This window comes from Oncorhynchus keta, chromosome 7, assembly GCF_023373465.1.
Source record: "Oncorhynchus keta strain PuntledgeMale-10-30-2019 chromosome 7, Oket_V2, whole genome shotgun sequence".
Classification (NCBI taxonomy): domain Eukaryota; kingdom Metazoa; phylum Chordata; class Actinopteri; order Salmoniformes; family Salmonidae; genus Oncorhynchus; species Oncorhynchus keta.
This window is the reverse complement of record NC_068427.1, coordinates 56501990-56525024: the sequence shown is the minus strand read 5'-3', so window position 1 is coordinate 56525024 and position 23035 is coordinate 56501990. Positions and strand designations below refer to the sequence as shown.

Genomic DNA, 23035 nt, shown 5'->3' with positions numbered 1-23035 from the left:
CATCTGTAAATACGAATAACATTGTTAAACTACGAGCCTTGTTGGTTAAGCCACAGAAAAAGACAACAACGTTCTCACTAGCCATGATTGGCTGAGATTATGAGTATGCTGGACATGCCGAGAGAAGTTCGGATTGATCTGCCATACAGAATGCTTCTGTCTATTTGAGCTAGTCTGTCTGTATTGGTAATCCTGTCAAACGTGGCTTTAAAAATAAAATATTGTGTAGTGGAGCTGTATAAGTGTTGCTCTCCACTTTCTGGAGGATCAAGTGTTTAAATCAGTGGAATTAGATTATGATAGCTAAAGACATGGAGGAAACACCTGTCTCTGGATTACATCTTCAAACTAAGGGCAACCATGGCATGGCATCCATGACAGGGAGACGCATCCATCATGCGCGATAATGTATAAAGGTAAGATAGTCTAGCGTTAGCTAGTTACATTTTCAGATATTACACGTTTATCATTTTGACAAAGTGGTTTCATTTCAAGCTAAAGTGTGCTGTTAGCTAGCTAGCTGATGTTAGCTGGATGGCTCATTAGCTAACGTTACGTGACGTGTGTGATCTTACACGTTATTTACCTAGTTAGGCTCATTGTTTACCTAGCTAGCTAGCAACATGTTTTAAGCTAAAGTGTATTGTTAGATAGCTAGCTGATGTTAGCTGGATGGCTCCCTCGCTAACGTTGTGTATGATGTTATTATTCGTATCCCAGAACCGGTTGCTTTGCTAGTTGGAGCCTAATGTTAGCTAGCTAACATTGAACCTGGTTGTTTAGTTCTCAGCAGATTCATGTAAGATAGTAACGACATGATTTGGCACTATGTTCATTGTTGTTTAACTAGCTAACGTTAACTGGCTGGCTCATTAGCTAACGTTAGGTGACGTGTGTGATCTTACACGTTATTTACCTAGTTAGGCTCATTGTTTACCTAGCTAGCTAGCAACATGTTTTAAGCTAAAGTGTATTGTTAGCTAGCTAGCTAACGTTAGCTGGGATGGCTCCCTAGCTAACGTTGTGTATGATGTTATTATTTGTATCCTGGAGCCATTTGCTTTGCTAGTTGGAGCCTAATGTTAGCTAGCTGACATTGAACCTGGTTGGTTAGCTCCCAGCAGATTCATGGAGTGTAGTCAATACGTGATTTGGCACTATGTTCATTATTGTTTAACTAGATAACGTTAGCTGGCTGGCTCGTTAGCTAATGTTACGTGACGTGTTTGATCTCACACGTTGTTTGCCAAGCTAGGTTCAATGTTTACTTAGCTAGGTAGCTACACGTCTTAAGCTAAAGTGTACAACACCTGTTGAATATGGCCGGTGTCAGTAAACGTTGGCAAAAAAGAGTAATGAAATTGTTGTAATGTAATGTTGCCAGCAGAGCTGGTTAGGCTGTTTCCCTGTTATCCAGAGGTAAACAAATCATCGGCCAGAGCGTCGAGTGTGCCCTTCGAGAGCGAAACAAGATGGGTGGGGCTAAAGCTTAAGGGGGTGTGAACAATGCTGAATGGGTGTAGACAAAGAAGAACTCTTCACTAGGTATCAAAACATTCAAAGGCCATTTTCTCAAAAGTGTGTTTACAAGTTAATCAACTTTCAAAGCAGAATTACTTTCCCATTGTTCATCAAACGCAGTGTATGGTATACCATTTTGTAGCGCTGAGTCTCTACTTGTATCCAATGTAAGAAAACACCATTTCAAAGACCGAATCCAGCTGGTGAGTCACATGTCTCCGATTTCTGTAGTTGCCGGCTAGATATACTTTATAGAGACTATATGTGTCTGGTTTCTATAGCTGTCCACCTAATCAAATCAAATCAAAATCAAATTAAATTGTATTGACCACATACACATATTTAACAGATGTTATTGGTCCATACACATATTTAACAGATGTGATTGGTCCATACACATATTTAACAGGTGTGATTGGTCCATACACATATTTAACAGATGTTATTGGTCCATACACATATTTAACAGATGTGATTGGTCCATACACATATTTAACAGATGTTATTGGTCCATACACATATTTAACAGATGTGATTGGTCCATACACATATTTAACAGATGTGATTGGTCCATACACATATTTAACAGATGTGATTGGTCCATACACATATTTAACAGATGTGATTGGTCCATACACATATTTAACAGATGTTATTGGTCCATACACATATTTAACAGATATGATTGGTCCATACACATATTTAACAGGTGTGATGTGATTGGTCCATACACATATTTAACAGATATGATTGGTCCATACACATATTTAACAGGTGTGATTGGTCCATACACATATTTAACAGATGTTATTGGTCACATACAAATATTTAACAAATGTTATCTGTCCATATTTAACAGATGTTATTGGTCCATATTTAACAGATGTTATTGGTCCATACACATATTTAACAGATGTTATTGGTCCATATTTAACAGATGTTATTGGTCCATATTTAACAGATGTTATTGGTCCATACACATATTTAACAGATATGATTGGTCCATACACATATTTAACAGATATGATTGGTCCATACACATATTTAACAGATATGATTGGTCCATACACATATTTAACAGATATGATTGGTCCATACACATATTTAACAGATGTTATTGGTCCATACACATATTTAACAGATATGATTGGTCCATACACATATTTAACAGATGTGATTGGTCCATACACATATTTAACAGATATGATTGGTCCATACACATATTTAACAGGTGTGATTGGTCCATACACATATTTAACAGATGTTATTGGTCCATACACATATTTAACAGATGTGATTGGTCCATACACATATTTAACAGGTGTGATTGGTCCATACACATATTTAACAGATGTTATTGGTCCATACACATATTTAACAGGTGTGATTGGTCCATACACATATTTAACAGATGTTATTGGTCCATACACATATTTAACAGATGTGATTGGTCCATACACATATTTAACAGGTGTGATGTGATTGGTCCATACACATATTTAACAGATGTTATTGGTCCATACACATATTTAACAGATGTTATTGGTCCATACACATATTTAACAGATGTGATGTGATTGGTCCATACACATATTTAACAGGTGTGATTGGTCCATACACATATTTAACAGATGTTATTGGTCCATACACATATTTAACAGATGTGATTGGTCCATACACATATTTAACAGATGTGATTGGTCCATACACATATTTAACAGATGTGATGTGATTGGTCCATACACATATTTAACAGATGTTATTGGTCCATACACATATTTAACAGATGTTATTGGTCCATACACATATTTAACAGATGTTATTGGTCCATACACATATTTAACAGATGTTATTGGTCCATACACATATTTAACAGATGTTATTGGTCCATACACATATTTAACAGGTGTGATCTGATTGGTCCATACACATATTTAACAGATGTTATTGGTCCATACACATATTTAACAGATGTTATTGGTCCATACACATATTTAACAGATATGATTGGTCCATACACATATTTAACAGATGTTATTGGTCCATACACATATTTAACAGATGTGATTGGTCCATACACATATTTAACAGATATGATTGGTCCATACACATATTTAACAGGTGTGATTGGTCCATACACATATTTAACAGGTGTGATTGGTCCATACACATATTTAACAGATGTGATTGGTCCATACACATATTTAACAGATGTTATTGGTCCATACACATATTTAACAGATGTTATTGGTCCATACACATATTTAACAGATGTGATTGGTCCATACACATATTTAACAGATGTGATTGGTCCATACACATATTTAACAGATGTGATTGGTCCATACACATATTTAACAGATGTTATTGGTCCATACACATATTTAACAGATATGATTGGTCCATACACATATTTAACAGATGTGATTGGTCCATACACATATTTAACAGATGTGATTGGTCCATACACATATTTAACAGGTGTGATTGGTCCATACACATATTTAACAGATGTTATTGGTCCATACACATATTTAACAGATATGATTGGTCCATACACATATTTAACAGATATGATTGGTCCATACACATATTTAACAGGTGTGATTGGTCCATACACATATTTAACAGATGTTATTGGTCACATACACATATTTAACAAATGTTATCTGTCCATATTTAACAGATGTTATTGGTCCATATTTAACAGATGTTATTGGTCCATACACATATTTAACAGATGTTATTGGTCCATATTTAACAGATGTTATTGGTCCATATTTAACAGATGTTATTGGTCCATATTTAACAGATGTTATTGGTCCATACACATATTTAACAGATATGATTGGTCCATACACATATTTAACAGATATGATTGGTCCATACACATATTTAACAGATATGATTGGTCCATACACATATTTAACAGATATGATTGGTCCATACACATATTTAACAGATGTTATTGGTCCATACACATATTTAACAGATATGATTGGTCCATACACATATTTAACAGATATGATTGGTCCATACACATATTTAACAGGTGTGATTGGTCCATACACATATTTAACAGATGTTATTGGTCCATACACATATTTAACAGATGTGATTGGTCCATACACATATTTAACAGGTGTGATTGGTCCATACACATATTTAACAGATGTTATTGGTCCATACACATATTTAACAGATGTGATTGGTCCATACACATATTTAACAGGTGTTATTGGTCACATACACATATTTAACAGATGTGATGTGATTGGTCCATACACATATTTAACAGATGTGATTGGTCCATACACATATTTAACAGGTGTGATTGGTCCATACACATATTTAACAGATGTTATTGGTCCATACACATATTTAACAGATGTTATTGGTCCATACACATATTTAACAGATGTGATGTGATTGGTCCATACACATATTTAACAGATGTTATTGGTCCATACACATATTTAACAGGTGTGATGTGATTGGTCCATACACATATTTAACAGATGTTATTGGTCCATACACATATTTAACAGATGTTATTGGTCCATACACATATTTAACAGATGTGATGTGATTGGTCCATACACATATTTAACAGGTGTGATTGGTCCATACACATATTTAACAGATGTTATTGGTCCATACACATATTTAACAGATGTGATTGGTCCATACACATATTTAACAGATATGATTGGTCCATACACATATTTAACAGATGTGATGTGATTGGTCCATACACATATTTAACAGATGTTATTGGTCCATACACATATTTAACAGATGTTATTGGTCCATACACATATTTAACAGATGTTATTGGTCCATACACATATTTAACAGATGTTATTGGTCCATACACATATTTAACAGGTGTGATGTGATTGGTCCATACACATATTTAACAGATGTTATTGGTCCATACACATATTTAACAGATGTTATTGGTCCATACACATATTTAACAGATATGATTGGTCCATACACATATTTAACAGGTGTGATTGGTCCATACACATATTTAACAGATGTTATTGGTCCATACACATATTTAACAGATGTTATTGGTCCATACACATATTTAACAGATGTGATGTGATTGGTCCATACACATATTTAACAGATGTTATTGGTCCATACACATATTTAACAGGTGTGATGTGATTGGTCCATACACATATTTAACAGATGTTATTGGTCCATACACATATTTAACAGATGTTATTGGTCCATACACATATTTAACAGATGTGATGTGATTGGTCCATACACATATTTAACAGGTGTGATTGGTCCATACACATATTTAACAGATGTTATTGGTCCATACACATATTTAACAGATGTGATTGGTCCATACACATATTTAACAGATATGATTGGTCCATACACATATTTAACAGATGTGATGTGATTGGTCCATACACATATTTAACAGATGTTATTGGTCCATACACATATTTAACAGATGTTATTGGTCCATACACATATTTAACAGATGTTATTGGTCCATACACATATTTAACAGATGTTATTGGTCCATACACATATTTAACAGGTGTGATGTGATTGGTCCATACACATATTTAACAGATGTTATTGGTCCATACACATATTTAACAGATGTTATTGGTCCATACACATATTTAACAGATATGATTGGTCCATACACATATTTAACAGATGTTATTGGTCCATACACATATTTAACAGATGTGATTGGTCCATACACATATTTAACAGATATGATTGGTCCATACACATATTTAACAGGTGTGATTGGTCCATACACATATTTAACAGGTGTGATTGGTCCATACACATATTTAACAGATGTGATTGGTCCATACACATATTTAACAGATGTTATTGGTCCATACACATATTTAACAGATGTTATTGGTCCATACACATATTTAACAGATGTTATTGCGGGTGTAGCGTAGAGCTTGTGTTCCTAACTCCAACATAATCTGAAAAGTAAAAGAATGGAATTAAAAAATAGAGACCCTGTCGGAGACAGGAGACAGGAGTGATATATTTTTATGTACATACACACACTATTGTTCAAAAGTTTGGGGTCACTTACAAATGTCCTTGTTTTTGAAAGAAAAACCAAAAAAATTGTCCATTCAAATAACATCAAATTGATCAGAACTACAGTGTAGACATTGTTAATGTTGTAAATGACTATTGTAGCTGGAAACGGCTGATTGTTTATGGAACATCTAGCGGCCCATTAACAGCTACAATCACTCCACGTTGTGTTAGCTAATCCAAGGTTATCATTTTAAAAGGCTAATTGATGAACTCTGCCTAGAAGGCCTGCATCCCGGAGTCGCCTCTTCACTGTTGACATCGAGACGGGTGTTTTGCATGAGTAGGAATGGTTGAGAGTTTTTTGAGGCGCCAGTAGCGCAGGCGATGTTTTGATAAAACTTCTGTAGCATTTACTCAGATCTGCTTGGTTAAAGTCCCCGGCTAAATACGTCCTCGGGATAGACGTTTCCAGTTTGCACAAAGCCCAGTGTAGTTCCTTGAGAGATGTCGTGGTATCGGCTTGAAGGGGGAATATACACGGCTGTGACGTTGACTGAAGAGAATTCTTTCGGAAGGTTGCGGTCAGCATTTGATGGTGAGGTATTCCAGGTCAGGTGAACTAAAGGACTTGAGTTCCTGTACATTACCACAACCACACCATGAGTAGTTAATCATAAAACATACATCTCCACTTATCTTTTTCCCGGAGAGTTGTTTCTTCCTGTCAGCGCGATGTACATAGAACCTAGCTGGATATATGGACGGGGACAGTATATCTGGAGAGAGCCATGATTCCGTGTTACTAACCTAACATATCGATCTAACGAGCCTAACTAACTAACCTATCTAACGAACCGAACTAACTAATTAACCTAACTAACTAACCCAACTAACTAACCCAACTAACTAACCTAACTAACTAACCTAACTAACTAACCTAACTAACTAAACTAACTAATTAACCTAACTAACTAACCCAACTAACTAACCCACCTATCTGGTCTGTGCTGTCTACTGACCCACCTATCTGTTCTGTGCTGTCTACTGACCCACCTATCTGTTCTGTGCTGTCTACTGACCCACCTATCTGTTCTGTGCTGTCTACTGACCCACCTATCTGTTCTGTGCTGTCTACTGACCCACCTAACCTATCTGTGCTGTCTACTGACCCACCTATCTGTTCTGTGCTGTCTACTGACCCACCTATCTGTTCTGTGCTGTCTACTGACCCACCTATCTGTTCTGTGCTGTCTACTGACCCACCTATCTGTTCTGTGCTGTCTACTGACCCACCTAACCTATCTGTTCTGTGCTGTCTACTGACCCACCTATCTGTTCTGTGCTGTCTACTGACCCACCTATCTGTTCTGTGCTGTCTACTGACCCACCTAGCTGTTCTGTGCTGTCTACTGACCCACCTAGCTGTTCTGTGCTGTCTACTGACCCACCTATCTGTGCTGTCTACTGACCCACCTATCTGTTCTGTGCTGTCTACTGACCCACCTATCTGTGCTGTCTACTGACCCACCTATCTGTTCTGTGCTGTCTACTGACCCACCTATCTGTTCTGTGCTGTCTACTGACCCACCTATCTGTTCTGTGCTGTCTACTGACCCACCTATCTGTTCTGTGCTGTCTACTGACCCACCTATCTGTGCTGTGCTGTCTACTGACCCACCTATCTGTTCTGTGCTGTCTACTGACCCACCTATCTGTTCTGTGCTGTCTACTGACCCACCTATCTGTTCTGTACTGTCTACTGACCCACCTATCTGTTCTGTGCTGTCTACTGACCCACCTATCTGTTCTGTGCTGTCTACTGACCCACCTATCTGTTCTGTGCTGTCTACTGACCCACCTATCTGTTCTGTGCTGTCTACTGACCCACCTATCTGTTCTGTGCTGTCTACTGACCCACCTAACCTATCTGTGCTGTCTACTGACCCACCTATCTGTTCTGTGCTGTCTACTGACCCACCTATCTGTTCTGTGCTGTCTACTGACCCACCTATCTGTTCTGTGCTGTCTACTGACCCACCTATCTGTTCTGTGCTGTCTACTGACCCACCTATCTGTTCTGTGCTGTCTACTGACCCACCTATCTGTGCTGTGCTAGTTGTCTACTGACCCACCTATCTTTTCTGTGCTGTCTACTGACCCACCTATCTGTTCTGTGCTGTCTACTGACCCACCTATCTGTTCTGTGCTGTCTACTGACCCACCTATCTGTTCTGTGCTGTCTACTGACCCACCTATCTGTTCTGTGCTGTCTACTGACCCACCTATCTGTTCTGTGCTGTCTACTGACCCACCTATCTGTTCTGTGCTGTCTACTGACCCACCTAGCTGTTCTGTGCTGTCTACTGACCCACCTTTCTGTTCTGTGCTGTCTACTGACCCACCTATCTGTTCTGTGCTGTCTACTGACCCACCTATCTGTTCTGTGCTAGCTGTCTACTGACCCACCTATCTGTTCTGTGCTGTCTACTGACCCACCTATCTGTTCTGTGCTGTCTACTGACCCACCTATCTGTTCTGTGCTTTCTACTGACCCACCTATCTGTGCTGTGCTAGCTGTCTACTGACCCACCTATCTGTTCTGTGCTGTCTACTGACCCACCTATCTGTTCTGTACTGTCTACTGACCCACCTAGCTGTTCTGTGCTGTCTACTGACCCACCTATCTGTTCTGTGCTGTCTACTGACCCACCTATCTGTTCTGTGCTGTCTACTGACCCACCTATCTGTTCTGTGCTGTCTACTGACCCACCTATCTGTTCTGTGCTGTCTACTGACCCACCTATCTGTGCTGTGCTGTCTACTGACCCACCTATCTGTTCTGTGCTGTCTACTGACCCACCTATCTGTTCTGTGCTGTCTACTGACCCACCTAACTGTTCTGTGCTGTCTACTGACCCACCTATCTGTTCTGTGCTGTCTACTGACCCACCTATCTGTTCTGTGCTGTCTACTGACCCACCTATCTGTTCTGTGCTGTCTACTGACCCACCTATCTGTGCTGTGCTGTCTACTGACCCACCTATCTGTTCTGTGTTGTCTACTGACCCACCTATCTGTTCTGTGCTGTCTACTGACCCACCTAGCTGTTCTGTGCTGTCTACTGACCCACCTATCTGTTCTGTGCTGTCTACTGACCCACCTATCTGTTCTGTGCTGTCTACTGACCCACCTAGCTGTTCTGTGCTGTCTACTGACCCACCTATCTGTGCTGTCTACTGACCCACCTATCTGTGCTGTCTACTGACCCACCTATCTGTTCTGTGCTGTCTACTGACCCACCTAACTGTTCTGTGCTGTCTACTGACCCACCTATCTGTGCTGTCTACTGACCCACCTATCTGTGCTGTCTACTGACCCACCTATCTGTGCTGTCTACTGACCCACCTATCTGTGCTGTGCTGTCTACTGACCCACCTATCTGTGCTGTGCTGTCTACTAACCCACCTATCTGTTCTGTGATAGCTGCCACCTAAAGAGCAGCTGGAGCTCCAGGCCTCGCCAGACCCAGACAGAGGACCAGGGAGAGATTCAGAAAGGGGAGAGGAGACTTTCAGAGACCCAGGCGGAGACCTTTTCCTCTGGGCCATCCTGCAGAACCAGAAAGAGCTGGCTGAGATCGCCTGGGAACAGGTAGAGTAGGTTAGGAACCAGTGCAGGGCAGTCTAAATATGGAACTGACTGTCTGGTGTAGTTATCCAGTTATCTAGGTATCTAGTTATCCAGTTATCTAGTTATCTAGTTATACAGTTATCTAGTTATCTAGTTATCTAGTTATACAGTTATCTAGTTATCTAGTTGTCCCAAAGTATTAATTCTGCAGTTAAAGCAAAATGCTTGAAACGGACTAAATAAGAATATATGATTAGAGAAATAAATATTATTACTCTTAACATGTTTGTTCGTTGTGTGCAGTCCCGGGACTGTACGTCAGCAGCTCTGGCCGCTAGTAAGATCCTGAAGAAGCTGGCTGAGGAAGGAGCGGAAGAGGAGGATGAGGCGGAGGAGATGAGAGAACTGGCCAAACACTATGAGAGACACGCCATCGGTACAGTAGCCGACACAATAATATATACTGTCCTTATTAACCATCGCTACAGTAGCCGACACACTAAGACATACTGTCCATATTAACATTTGCCCCAGTCTGAGTTCCTGAGCGCTCTGGAGCAGGTTTTCATCATGGATATCTCTGTACTTTGCTACGTTCATCTTTCCCTTGATCCTGCTAGTCTCCCAGTCCCTGATGTTGAAAGAATCCCCACAGCATGATGCTGCCACCATCATGCTTCACCGTAGGGATGGTGCCTGGTTTCCTCTGGATGTGGCATTCAAGCCAAAGAATTCAATCTTGGTTTCATCAGATCAGAGAATCTTGTTTCTCATGGTCTGTCATGTGCCTTCTACTGAGGATTGGCTTCCGTTTGGCCCCTCTACCATGAATTTAAAAAAAAAATTTTTTTTTAATTTTACCTTTATTTAACCAGGCAAGTCAGTTAAGAACATATTCTTATTTTCAATGACGGCCTGGGAACAGTGGGTTAACTGCCTGTTCAGGGGCAGAACGACAGATTTGTACCTTGTCAGCTCGGGGGTTTGAACTCGCAACCTTCCGGTTACTAGTCCAACGCTCTAACCACTAGGCTACGCTGCCTGATTGTCGGAGTGCTGCAGAGATTGTTTTTCTTCTGGAATGTTCTCCCATCTCCACAGAGGAATTCTGGAGCTCTGTCAGAGTGACCAACAGGTTCTTGGTCACCCCCCTGACCAAGGCCATTCTCCCCTGATTGCTCAGTTTGGCCGAGTGACCAGCTTTAGGAAGAGCCTTGGTGGTTTCAAACTTCTTCCATTTAAGAATGATGGAGGCAACTGTGTTCTTGGGGACCTTCAATGCTGCAGAATGATGGAGGCCACTGTGTTCTTGGGGACCTACAATGCTGCAGAATGATGGAGGCCACTGTGTTCTTGGGGACCTACAATGCTGCAGAATGATGGAGGCCACTGTGTTCTTGGGGACCTACAATGCTGCAGAATGATGGAGGCAACTGTGTTCTTGGGGACCTTCAATGCTGCATAGTTTTTTTGGTACCCTTACCCAGATCTGTGCCTCGACACAATCCTGTCTCTAAGCTCTACGGACAATTTCTTCGACCTCATGGCTTGGTTTTTGCTCTGACATGCACTGTCAACTGTGGGACCTTACATAGACAGGTGTGTGCCTTTCTAAATCATGTCCAATCAATTGAATTACCACAGGTGGACTCTAATCAAGTTGTAGAAACATCTCACAGATGATCAATGGAAAGAGGATGCACCTGAGCTCAATTTCGAGTCTCATAGCAAAGGGCCTGAATACTTATGTAAATAATATTTAATGTTTTAAAAAGTTGCTACATTTTGAAAAACCTGTTTTCGCTTTGTCATTATGGAGTATTGTGAGTACATTTTTAGGATTATTTTTTATTTAATCAATTTTAGAATAAGGCAGTAATGTAACAAAATGTGGAAAAAGTCAAGGGGTCTGAATAGTTTCTGAATTAACTGTATGAGCCCTTAACCAACAATGCAGTTTTTTTTTTTAAATAAGAAACATTTGCAAAATAAACTAAAGGTAAAATAGTAACACAATAAAATAACAATAACAAGTAGTCAGTGCAAAGAATAAATACGAATAAAATAATGGGGGCCAATGCAAGTAGCCATTCCATAACTGTTCAGCAGTCTTATGGCTTGGGGATAGAAGCTGTTATTAATTAAGGAGTCTTTTGGTCTCCGGTATTGCTTTCCATGCGATAGCATAATGAACAGTCTATGACTTGGGTGGCTGGAGTCTTTGACAATTTTGACACCGACTGGTATAGAGGTCCTGGATGGCAGGAAGCCCCAGTGATGTACACACTACCCTCCTGTAGCTATAGAGGTCCTGGATGGCAGGAAGCCCCAGTAATGTACACACTACCCTCCTGTAGCTATAGAGGTCCTGGATGGCAGGAAGCCCCAGTGATGTACACACTACCCTCCTGTAGCTATAGAGGTCCTGGATGGCAGGAAGCCCCAGTGATGTACACACTACCCTCCTGTAGCTATAGAGGTCCTGGATGGCAGGAAGCCCCAGTGATGTACACACTACCCTCCTGTAGCTATAGAGGTCCTGGATGGCAGAAAGCCCCAGTGATGTACACACTACCCTCCTGTAGCTATAGAGGTCCTGGATGGCAGGAAGCCCCAGTGATGTACACACTACCCTCCTGTAGCTATAGAGGTCCTGGATGGCAGGAAGCCCCAGTGATGTACACACTACCCTCCTGTAGCTATAGAGGTCCTGGATGGCAGGAAGCCCCAGTGATGTACACACTACCCTCCTGTAGCTATAGAGGTCCTGGATGGCAGGAAGCCCCAGTGATGTACACACTACCCTCCTGTAGCTATAGAGGTCCTGGATGGCAGGAAGCCCCAGTAATGTACACACTACCCCCCTGTAGCTATAGAGGTCCTGGATGGCAGGAAGCCCCAGTGATGTACACACTACCCTCCTGTAGCTATAGAGGTCCTGGATGGCAGGAAGCCCCAGTGATGTACACACTACCCTCCTGTAGCTATAGAGGTCCTGGATGGCAGGAAGCCCCAGTGATGTACACACTACCCTCCTGTAGCTATAGAGGTCCTGGATGGCAGGAAGCCCCAGTAATGTACACACTACCCTCCTGTAGCTATAGAGGTCCTGGATGGCAGGAAGCCCCAGTGATGTACACAATACCCTCCTGTAGCTATAGAGGTCCTGGATGGCAGGAAGCCCCAGTGATGTACACACTACCCTCCTGTAGCTATAGAGATCCTGGATGGCAGGAAGCCCCAGTAATGTACACACTACCCTCCTGTAGCTATAGAGGTCCTGGATGGCAGGAAGCCCCAGTGATGTACACACTACCCTCCTGTAGCTATAGAGGTCCTGGATGGCAGGAAGCCCCAGTGATGTACACACTACCCTCCTGTAGCTATAGAGGTCCTGGATGGCCGGAAGCCCCAGTGATGTACACACTACCCTCCTGTAGCTATAGAGGTCCTGGATGGCAGGAAGCCCCAGTGATGTACACACTACCCTCCTGTAGCTATAGAGGTCCTGGATGGCAGGAAGCCCCAGTGATGTACACACTACCCTCCTGTAGCTATAGAGGTCCTGGATGGCAGGAAGCCCCAGTGATGTACACACTACCCTCCTGTAGCTATAGAGGTCCTGGATGGCAGGAAGCCCCAGTGATGTACACACTACCCTCCTGTAGCTATAGAGGTCCTGGATGGCAGGAAGCCCCAGTGATGTACACACTACCCTCCTGTAGCTATAGAGGTCCTGGATGGCAGGAAGCCCCAGTGATGTACACACTACCCTCCTGTAGCTATAGAGGTCCTGGATGGCAGGAAGCCCCAGTGATGTACACACTACCCTCCTGTAGCTACAGAGGTCCTGGATGGCAGGAAGCCCCAGTGATGTACACACTACCCTCCTGTAGCTATAGAGGTCCTGGATGGCAGGAAGCCCCAGTGATGTACACACTACCCTCCTGTAGCTATAGAGGTCCTGGATGGCAGGAAGCCCCAGTGATGTACACACTACCCTCCTGTAGCTACAGAGGTCCTGGATGGCAGGAAGCCCCAGTGATGTACACACTACCCTCCTGTAGCTATAGAGGTCCTGGATGGCAGGAAGCCCCAGTGATGTACACACTACCCTCCTGTAGCTACAGAGGTCCTGGATGGCAGGAAGCCCCAGTGATGACCCTCCTGTAGCTACAGTGGTCCTGGACAGTGATGTACACTACCCTCCTGTAGCTATAGAGGTCCTGGATGGCAGGAAGCCCCAGTGATGTACACACTACCCTCCTGTAGCTACAGAGGTCCTGGATGGCAGGAAGCCCCAGTGATGTACACACTACCCTCCTAGTAGTGAGTACACACTACCCTCCTACAGAGGTCCTGGATGGCAGGAAGAGATGTCCTGGATGGCAGGAAGCCCCAGTGATGTACACACTACCCTCCTGTAGCTATAGAGGTCCTGGATGGCAGGAAGCCCCAGTGATGACCCTCCTGTAGCTATAGAGGTCCTGGATGGCAGGAAGCCCCAGTGATGTACCCTACCCTCCTGTAGCTATAGAGGTCCTGGATGGCAGGAAGCCCCAGTGATGTACACACTACCCTCCTGTAGCTATAGAGGTCCTGGATGGCAGGAAGCCCCAGTGATGTACACACTACCCTCCTGTAGCTACAGAGGTCCTGGATGGCAGGAAGCCCCAGTGATGTAGCTACACTACCCTCCTGTAGCTATAGAGGTCCTGGATGGCAGGAAGCCCCAGTGATGTACACACTACCCTCCTGTAGCTACAGAGGTCCTGGATGGCAGGAAGCCCCAGTGATGTACACACTACCCTCCTGTAGCTATAGAGGTCCTGGATGGCAGGAAGCCCCAGTGATGTACACACTACCCTCCTGTAGCTATAGAGGTCCTGGATGGCAGGAAGCCCCAGTGATGTACACACTACCCTCCTGTAGCTATAGAGGTCCTGGATGGCAGGGCCCAGGAAGCCCCAGTGATGTACACACTACCCTCCTGTAGCTATAGAGGTCCTGGATGGCAGGAAGCCCCAGTGATGTACACACTACCCTCCTGTAGCTATAGAGGTCCTGGATGGCAGGAAGCCCCAGTGATGTACACACTACCCTCCTGTAGCTAGCCCCAGATGTACACACTACCCTCCTGGATAGCAGGTCCTGGATGGAAGCCCCAGTGATGTACACACTACCCTCCTGTAGCTATAGAGGTCCTGGATGGCAGGAAGCCCCAGTGATGTACACACTACCCTCCTGTAGCTATAGAGGTCCTGGATGGCAGGAAGCCCCAGTGATGTACACACTACCCTCCTGTAGCTATAGAGGTCCTGGATGGCAGGAAGCCCCAGTGATGTACACACTACCCTCCTGTAGCTATAGAGGTCCTGGATGGCAGGAAGCCCCAGTGATGTACACACTACCCTCCTGTAGCTATAGAGGTCCTGGATGGCAGGAAGCCCCAGTGATGTACACACTACCCTCCTGTAGCTATAGAGGTCCTGGATGGCAGGAAGCCCCAGTGATGTACACACTACCCTCCTGTAGCTATAGAGGTCCTGGATGGCAGGAAGCCCCAGTGATGTACACACTACCCTCCTGTAGCTATAGAGGTCCTGGATGGCAGGAAGCCCCAGTGATGTACACACTACCCTCCTGTAGCTATAGAGGTCCTGGATGGCAGGAAGCCCCAGTGATGTACACACTACCCTCCTGTAGCTATAGAGGTCCTGGATAGCAGGAAGCCCCAGTGATGTACACACTACCCTCCTGTAGCTACTTACCGTCCAATAAGCAGCCTCCAATAACACCTGTACGCACATAGTTACGCAGTGCAGGTTTAATCTCTATATTTTGAACCTAGCATTTACTTTGTGCTTTGCGCCTATGGGTACACTCGCAATGGCCGCCGGTCCACCCATTATGCCATCATTAACGTGAATGGGGACGCCCATTCTATTGATTCGATTTCTATCACTGAGACATACTGTCTGTATGAACCAATGGTATAGTGCAGCACAGACACACAATACGGCACTGAGACATACTGTCTGTGTGAACCGAAGGTACAGTGCAGCACAGTGTAGTGGAAATTCATGTACACGGAGAGATTTGGACAATTATTCAAACAATCAATCTTTATTTAACATTGATTCATTATTGCAATAATTGTCACGCCCTGATCTGTTTCACCTGTGCTTGTCTCCACCCCCTCCAGGTGTAACACCCTGATCTGTTTCACCTGTGCTTGTCTCCACCCCCTCCAGGTGTAACACCCTGATCTGTTTCACCTGTCTTTGTGCTTGTCTCCACCCCCTCCAGGTGTCGCCCATCTTCCCCACTTATCTTCTGGGTATTTATGTGTTTTCTGTCTGTCTGTGCCAATTCGTCTTGCTTGTTCAAGTCAACCAGCGTTTTCTCAGCTCCTGTTTTTCCCCAGTCTCTCTTTTTCTTATCCTCCTGGTTTTGACCCTTGCCTGTCCTGACTCTGAGCCCGCCTGCCTAACCACTCTGCTCCTAAGCCTGCCTGCCGTCCTGTACCTTTGCCGCACTCTGGATTATCGACCCCTGCCTGTCTTGATCTGTCGTTTGCATGCCCTTGTTGTTGCAATAAACATTGTTATTTCAACACAGTCTGCACTTGGGTCTCACCTGAAACCTGATGGTACGAACTGGCCATGACTGACACAACAGACTTGGACCAGCTCCGCATTGCCATCTCTTCCTAAGGAGCCATCAATAATAGACACGAGGAGTTGCTTCGCTGTTAATGGACGGGTTCAGGCCGAACGTTATGACCTTACATCGGACGCATTGCGGAACCAATTCCATGGGTTGCCTACCAGGCAGCCTCCCAGCCTCTCAGTAACCCGGCTGGTAGCAACGCCGTCATCCCGGTTTCCCAGGACCCTCTTACTTCCCCCGGAGCACTACGATGGAGATTCCAAAACCTGCTGGGCCTTTCTCTCCCAGTGCCCACTTGGTTTCGAGCTGCAGCCTTCTTCATTCCCCTTGGACTGCTCGAAGATAGTGTACATTATTACGCTGATGTTCGGGAGGGCACTCGCCTGGTGGTGTGGGAGCAACAATCCGCCATCTGCCTCTGTCTGGAGGTATTCGTGGCAGAGGTGAGTTAAGTTTGAGACTCCAGTGTCCGGGAGAGAGGCTGCCCGGAAGTTACTCCAGCTTCGGCAGGACTCCCTCAGGCAGACTATGCGGTGGGGTTCCGCACGCTAGCAGAGGAGGAACATGGAACCTGTTCGACCTAGAAGCGTTGTTTTGATTATCGGATGAGGTAAAGGATGAGCTGGCAGCCCGAGAACTACCGACAGATCTCAACTCACTCATCGCTTTAACCATCCAGATCGATGGTCGGTTACGGGAACGTAGGAGAAGAGATCAGATTGCGGTTCCAATCCCTCAATCACGGATCCCACCTTGCATCTGATGAAGTCCTTGTCGTCTACGTCCCCAAGATGATCCGACCTTACCCGAGTCCTTCCAAGAGCCTCCGGAGACTGCCGATTTCCCTCTTCCCGAGCCGATGCAGCTCGACAGGGCTAGGCTGTCTTCAGCAGAACACATAAGCAGACTTGAGACCCAGAGTGGTCTGTATTGCGCTACTGTTGGTCATTATGTGTCTACCTGTCCCTTCAAGAGACCCAGCTCATTCGTTGGAGTGAGTACTCTGGTGGGTCTTTAAAAAAAATGTAATCCCCCTTGCTCGCTGCCCTCTCCGTGCCAACCTGTGGTGGGACGACCAGTCCAAGTCTCTCCAGATACTCATCGACTCAGGGGCCGACGCGAGTCTCATGGACGTTACCCTGGCGTCCGAGCTGGGTGAGACGATCCAATTCAAAATCAAATTCAAATGTATTTAGTTATATAGCCCTTCTTACATCAGCTGATATATCAAAGTGCTGTACAGAAACCCAGCCTAAAACCCAAAACAGCAAGCAATTCAGGTGTAGAAGCACGGTGGCTTGGAAAAACTCCCTAGAAAGGCCAAAACCTAGGATGAACTCTAGAGAGGAACCAGGCAATGAGGGGTGGCCAGTCCTCTTCTGGCTGTGCCGGGTGGAGATTATAACAGAACATGGCCAAGATGTTCAAATAATAGTAATCACAGTGAACAGGTCAGGGTTCCATAGCCGCAGGCAGAACAGTTGAAACTGGAGCAGCAACACGGCCAGGTGGACAAGGAGTCATCATGCCAGGTAGTCCTGAGGCATGGTCCTAGGGCTCAGGTCCTCCGAAAGAGAGAAAGAGAATTAGAGAGAGCATACTTAAATTCACACAGGATACCGAATAATAATATAATAATAATATATGCCATTTAGCAGACGCTTTTATCCAAAGCGACTTACAGTCATGTGTGCATACATTCTACGTATGGGTGGTCCTGGGAATCGAACCCACTACCCTGGCGTTACAAGCGCCATGCTCTACCAACTGAGCTACAGAAGGAATAAGACAGAATAAATACTCCAGATATAACAGACTGACCCTAGCCCCCTGACGCATAAACTACTGCAGCATAAATACAAGAGGCTGAGACAAGAGGGGTCAGGAGACACTGTGGCCCCATCCGATGATACCCCCGGACAGGGCCAAACAGGCTGGATATAACAACATCCACTTTGCCAAAGCACAGCCCCCTCACCATGAGAGGGATATCTTCAACCACCAACTTACCATCCTGAGACAAGGCCGAGTATAGCCCACAAAGATCTCCGCCACGGCACAACCAAGACAGAAAGACCACGTCAGTGACTCAACCAACTCAAGTGACGCACGCCTCCTCGGCACGGCATAGAAGAGCATCAGTAAGCCAGTGACTCAGCCCCTGTAATAGGGTTAGAGGCAGAGAATCCCAGTGGAGAGAGGGGAACCGGCCAGGCAGAGACAGCAAGGGCGTTTCTTTGCTCCAGTACCTTTCCGTTCACCTTCACACTCCTGGGCCAGACTACACTCAATCATAGGACCTACTGAAGAGATTAATCTTCAATAAAGACTTAAAGGTTGAGATCGAGTCTGCTTCTCTCACATGGGTAGGCAGACCATTCCATAAAAATGGAGCTCTATAGGAGAAAGCCCTGCCTTGACCTGTCGTTTGCCTTCCTCTGTTGTTGCAATAAACATTGTTACTTCAAAACAGTCTGCACTTCAAAACAGTCTGCACTTGGGTCTTACCTGAAGCCTGCTAATAATGAAGCTGGTCGACCGTCTGTAGTGTGTGTTGTGGTATTGGGATTGGAACATACCTTAACCTCCCAGAGGAATCCTGGTTCTTATATAGCATTAAAAATGTTTGGCCATGGCTGGTTCCACCCCTCCCATGCAGATCAGGGGGCATCACAAGTCACTTTGGGTTAATCTCGCGGTTATCTGCACCTAGTGTTGTTTTAACCCCCAACCCGGCCAGGATGATTAGAAACAATGAGAGTTTTGTTCTACTCCTCCACGCTCTCTCTATCTCAGTTAGACCCACCACATCTTTTCTATGGAAGGCAGTCTTTAGGCTTTATCACCAAGTCAACTGTCAGTTCAAGCCCCAGAGGCCCAACTCAGTCCCGTAGACACAGATGGGAGAGTACTCGTCATACCTATTCTATGCATAAACAGTTTTAGACAATGTTGTAATTTTTCTACCACAATCCCCCATTTTGAGACTTCTCTCACTTAAAAGAAAATTACAAGCTTTTATAAGACATTAAAATATTGTTAGGAAATTCTCAGCAATCTAAGTCAGAGTACATTTTTCATCAGTACGAAACAAATCATGTTGAAACTGAGCATACTCCCATTGGTTAGCATGGTGGACACAGCCATTTCCATCCCTATAGCACCATCTGTCGAAACAAATATTAGCATATCTTGTTGGATAAATCCAGGTAGTGACTCCAGGTTTCATAAGATTTATTCCGTTTAGTGCCTAATGAACATGACCCAGGACAAGCATCATGATCTCACTATTTATAAGGCAATGCCCATGGACTCTATTTCCATTAGCATAAACTTGCTACAGTTCCTGAGTATTATCATTATCATCAAAAATTGCAATTTGGATATAGGTCAGTTTCACTCTCAGGATCAGAGTTCGCCCCCTTCATTCACCAGGACATGCTGAGAAAAGTGTCAATATCTTTGGTACACAAATTCTATACCCATGTCACCATAACAACAATCAAAACAATCAATCCATAATACATTAATTGTTCCACTCATGTAGTTATTAAGGTAATTCCTTAAGGTAAACTCTGAAGGGTTTTATGCAACTGGGCCCTGCAACTGGGCCGGTACAATATAAACTGTACCGACACCAAAAATTAGTACTGACATCTATTTCAGTCCAAGTCAAGCACTGGAAATTAATGAGCAGACTTTGTTATTTTACAAATTATTCTCCCATCTGTCAGTCCTGTTATCTTGTGGTGAGACTGAGTGACCAAGTCCTGTCTCTCTTAGGTGTGTTCTGTGAGTGGTCTTGTCCTGTCTATCAGGTGTGTTCAGTGTATGTCCTGTGTGCGTGTGTGTTGTCTCAGGTGTGTTCAATGAGTGCCACTGCTGTGATGAGGAGCGTGCCCAGAGGCTGCTAATCCGGATCTCTTCATCCTGGGGTCAAACCACTTGTCTGAGGCTGGCTCTGGAGGCTGACGACAAGAGCTTTGTTGCTCACTCTGGGGTTCAGGTAGGTCAAAGGTCATTCTGGGATTCAGGTAACTCCAGTTATATTATCACTAGCCTTTTGAATTGTATTTAATTAATCACACTTCTCGCAAATATTTTCCTTACACTTCCTTTGGACTTGTGAGATCTAGTGGAGTAGTAGTGGATTAAACGGTTTCTAAAGCAGGTGTTCCCTTATGCGTGTTGTGTAGCACTGTTTCTGTGATTGGTCCTGAGTCGTCTGTTCTGTCTCCTCCAGGCTCTCCTGATCCAGAACTGGTCCTGAGTCATCTGTTCTGTCTCCCCCAGGCTCTCCTGATCCAGAACTGGTCCTGAATCGTCTGTTCTGTCTCCCCCAGGCTCTCCTGATCCAGAACTGGTCCTGAGTCGTCTGTTCTGTCTCCCCCAGGCTCTCCTGATCCAGAACTGGTCCTGAATCGTCTGTTCTGTCTCCCCCAGGCTCTCCTGATCCAGAACTGGTCCCGAGTCGTCTGTTCTGTCTCCCCCAGGCTCTCCTGATCCAGAACTGGTCCGGAGTCATCTGTTATGTCTCCCCCAGGCTCTCCTGATCCAGAACTGGTCCTGAGTCGTCTGTTCTGCCTCCCCCAAAACCTCAGGCTCTCCTGATCCAGAACTGATCCAGAATCAGGCTCTCCTGATCCAGAATCAGGCTCTCCTGATCCAGAACTGGTCCCGAGTCATCTGTTCTGTCTCCCCCAGGCACTCCTGACCCAGATCTGGTCCTGAGTCTTCCGTTCTGTTTCCCCCAGGCTCTCCTGACCCAGATCTGGTGTGGGGAGCTGGCGGCGGACAATCCTCTGTGGAGGGTGCTGCTATGTATGCTGTTCTTCCCTCTCATTTACACTGGCTTCCTGGGATTCAGGTAGGTACTCTGATCCCTGTAACCTAGTGGTTACCAGAGATAAGGACAGAGTCTGGGTGAGGAGAGAGACTGGTCGTAAAACCTCAGGCACACCAATGGCCCTGGAGGGTGCCCTATGTATGCTGTTCTTCCCTCTCATTTACCCTTCCTGGGATTCAGGTAACTCTGTGCTGTTCTTCCTGCTCATCTACACTGGCTTCCTGGGATTCAGGTAACTAACCTCTGTCCACTAACCCCTCTGTGGAGGTTGCTACTCTGTGCTGTTCTTCCTGCTCATCTACACTGGCTTCCTGGGATTCAGGTAGGTACTGCTGGCCACAGCTCTGTAACAATGTAGTGGTTACCAGAGATAGGAGGACAGAGTCTGGGTGAGGAGAGAGAATGTCGTAAAACCTCAGGCACACCACATGGCTGCAGCAACACCAGAAGACTGAACTGCCATCTTGCTCACTCAGGGAAGTGAATCTAACTGGATGTATAAATGACTAAACGCTGAACATGTTCTGGGTCTGGATGAGTAAAATCCTCTCTAATCCCCCAGGCGTGATGAGTCCATCCAGAGAGAGGCAGAGAGGAGTGCTGAGCTGCTCACCATGGAGTCATTAACAGGAAGCCAGGCCTGCACCAGGAGGAAGTATCCTGTACAGTGAGTCTGATTATACACTGAGAGTCTGTCCCAGATGGCCCCCTATTCCCTATTAAAGTAGTTCACTAGAAGGACAAAGGGTGACATTTCTGTTGCATATTGAGTTACATTCTGCAGCTATAAACACTTACCTGACACCTCACCCCTGACCTCTCCCTCCTGACCTCTCACCTTTGCCGTCTGCCCCCTCAGTGACCTCCCTGCCAGGAACCCTCTGGGTCTGAAGCCGTTGACAGTCTCCACCCGGCTGGTCAGCCTCTTCACCTCTCCTCAGGTAAACCCTTACCCAACCCCTCACCACTAACCTCTGTTGATCTCTCTCCAGGTGAAGTTCAACGGTTGCTGTTAACCCTTACCTGACCCCTGACCTCTGTTGACTTCTCCCCATACAGGTGAAGTTCTACTGTTGTTGTTAAACCTTACCTGGCCCCTGACCTCTGTTGACCTCTCCCCATACAGGTGAAGTTCTACTGGAACATCTTGTCCTACTTCAGCTTCCTGCTGCTGTTTTCTGTGGTGCTGATGATCGACTTCCAGACCACGCCCTCCTGGAGGGAGGGGCTTCTCTATGTCTGGCTCATCTCATTGGTCTGTGAGGAGGTCCGACAGGTGAGACACATTGTCCTGTGCACGCACACACACAT

At 44.8% G+C, this 23035-nt stretch overlaps 1 protein-coding gene across 4 annotated transcripts in view; it reads left to right on the top strand.

Moving 5' to 3' along the window:
* The window catches only part of trpm2 (transient receptor potential cation channel, subfamily M, member 2), a 90176-nt gene that overhangs the window by 39424 nt on the left and 27717 nt on the right, over nt 1–23035 (top strand). For 2 of the 4 annotated variants that reach the window (XM_052523304.1, XM_052523303.1), the window contains exons 11-17: nt 10060–10227; nt 10510–10642; nt 20739–20884; nt 21633–21745; nt 22287–22391; nt 22584–22665; nt 22851–23000. In XM_052523304.1, coding sequence (XP_052379264.1) covers nt 10060–10227; nt 10510–10642; nt 20739–20884; nt 21633–21745; nt 22287–22391; nt 22584–22665; nt 22851–23000 — 897 coding nt within the window. Of the gene's footprint in view, nt 1–10059; nt 10228–10509; nt 10643–20738; nt 20885–21632; nt 21746–21944; nt 21957–22034; nt 22047–22286; nt 22392–22583; nt 22666–22850; nt 23001–23035 lie in introns of those variants that run through there. The other 2 variants (XM_052523306.1, XM_052523305.1) reach the window with 2 other exon arrangements.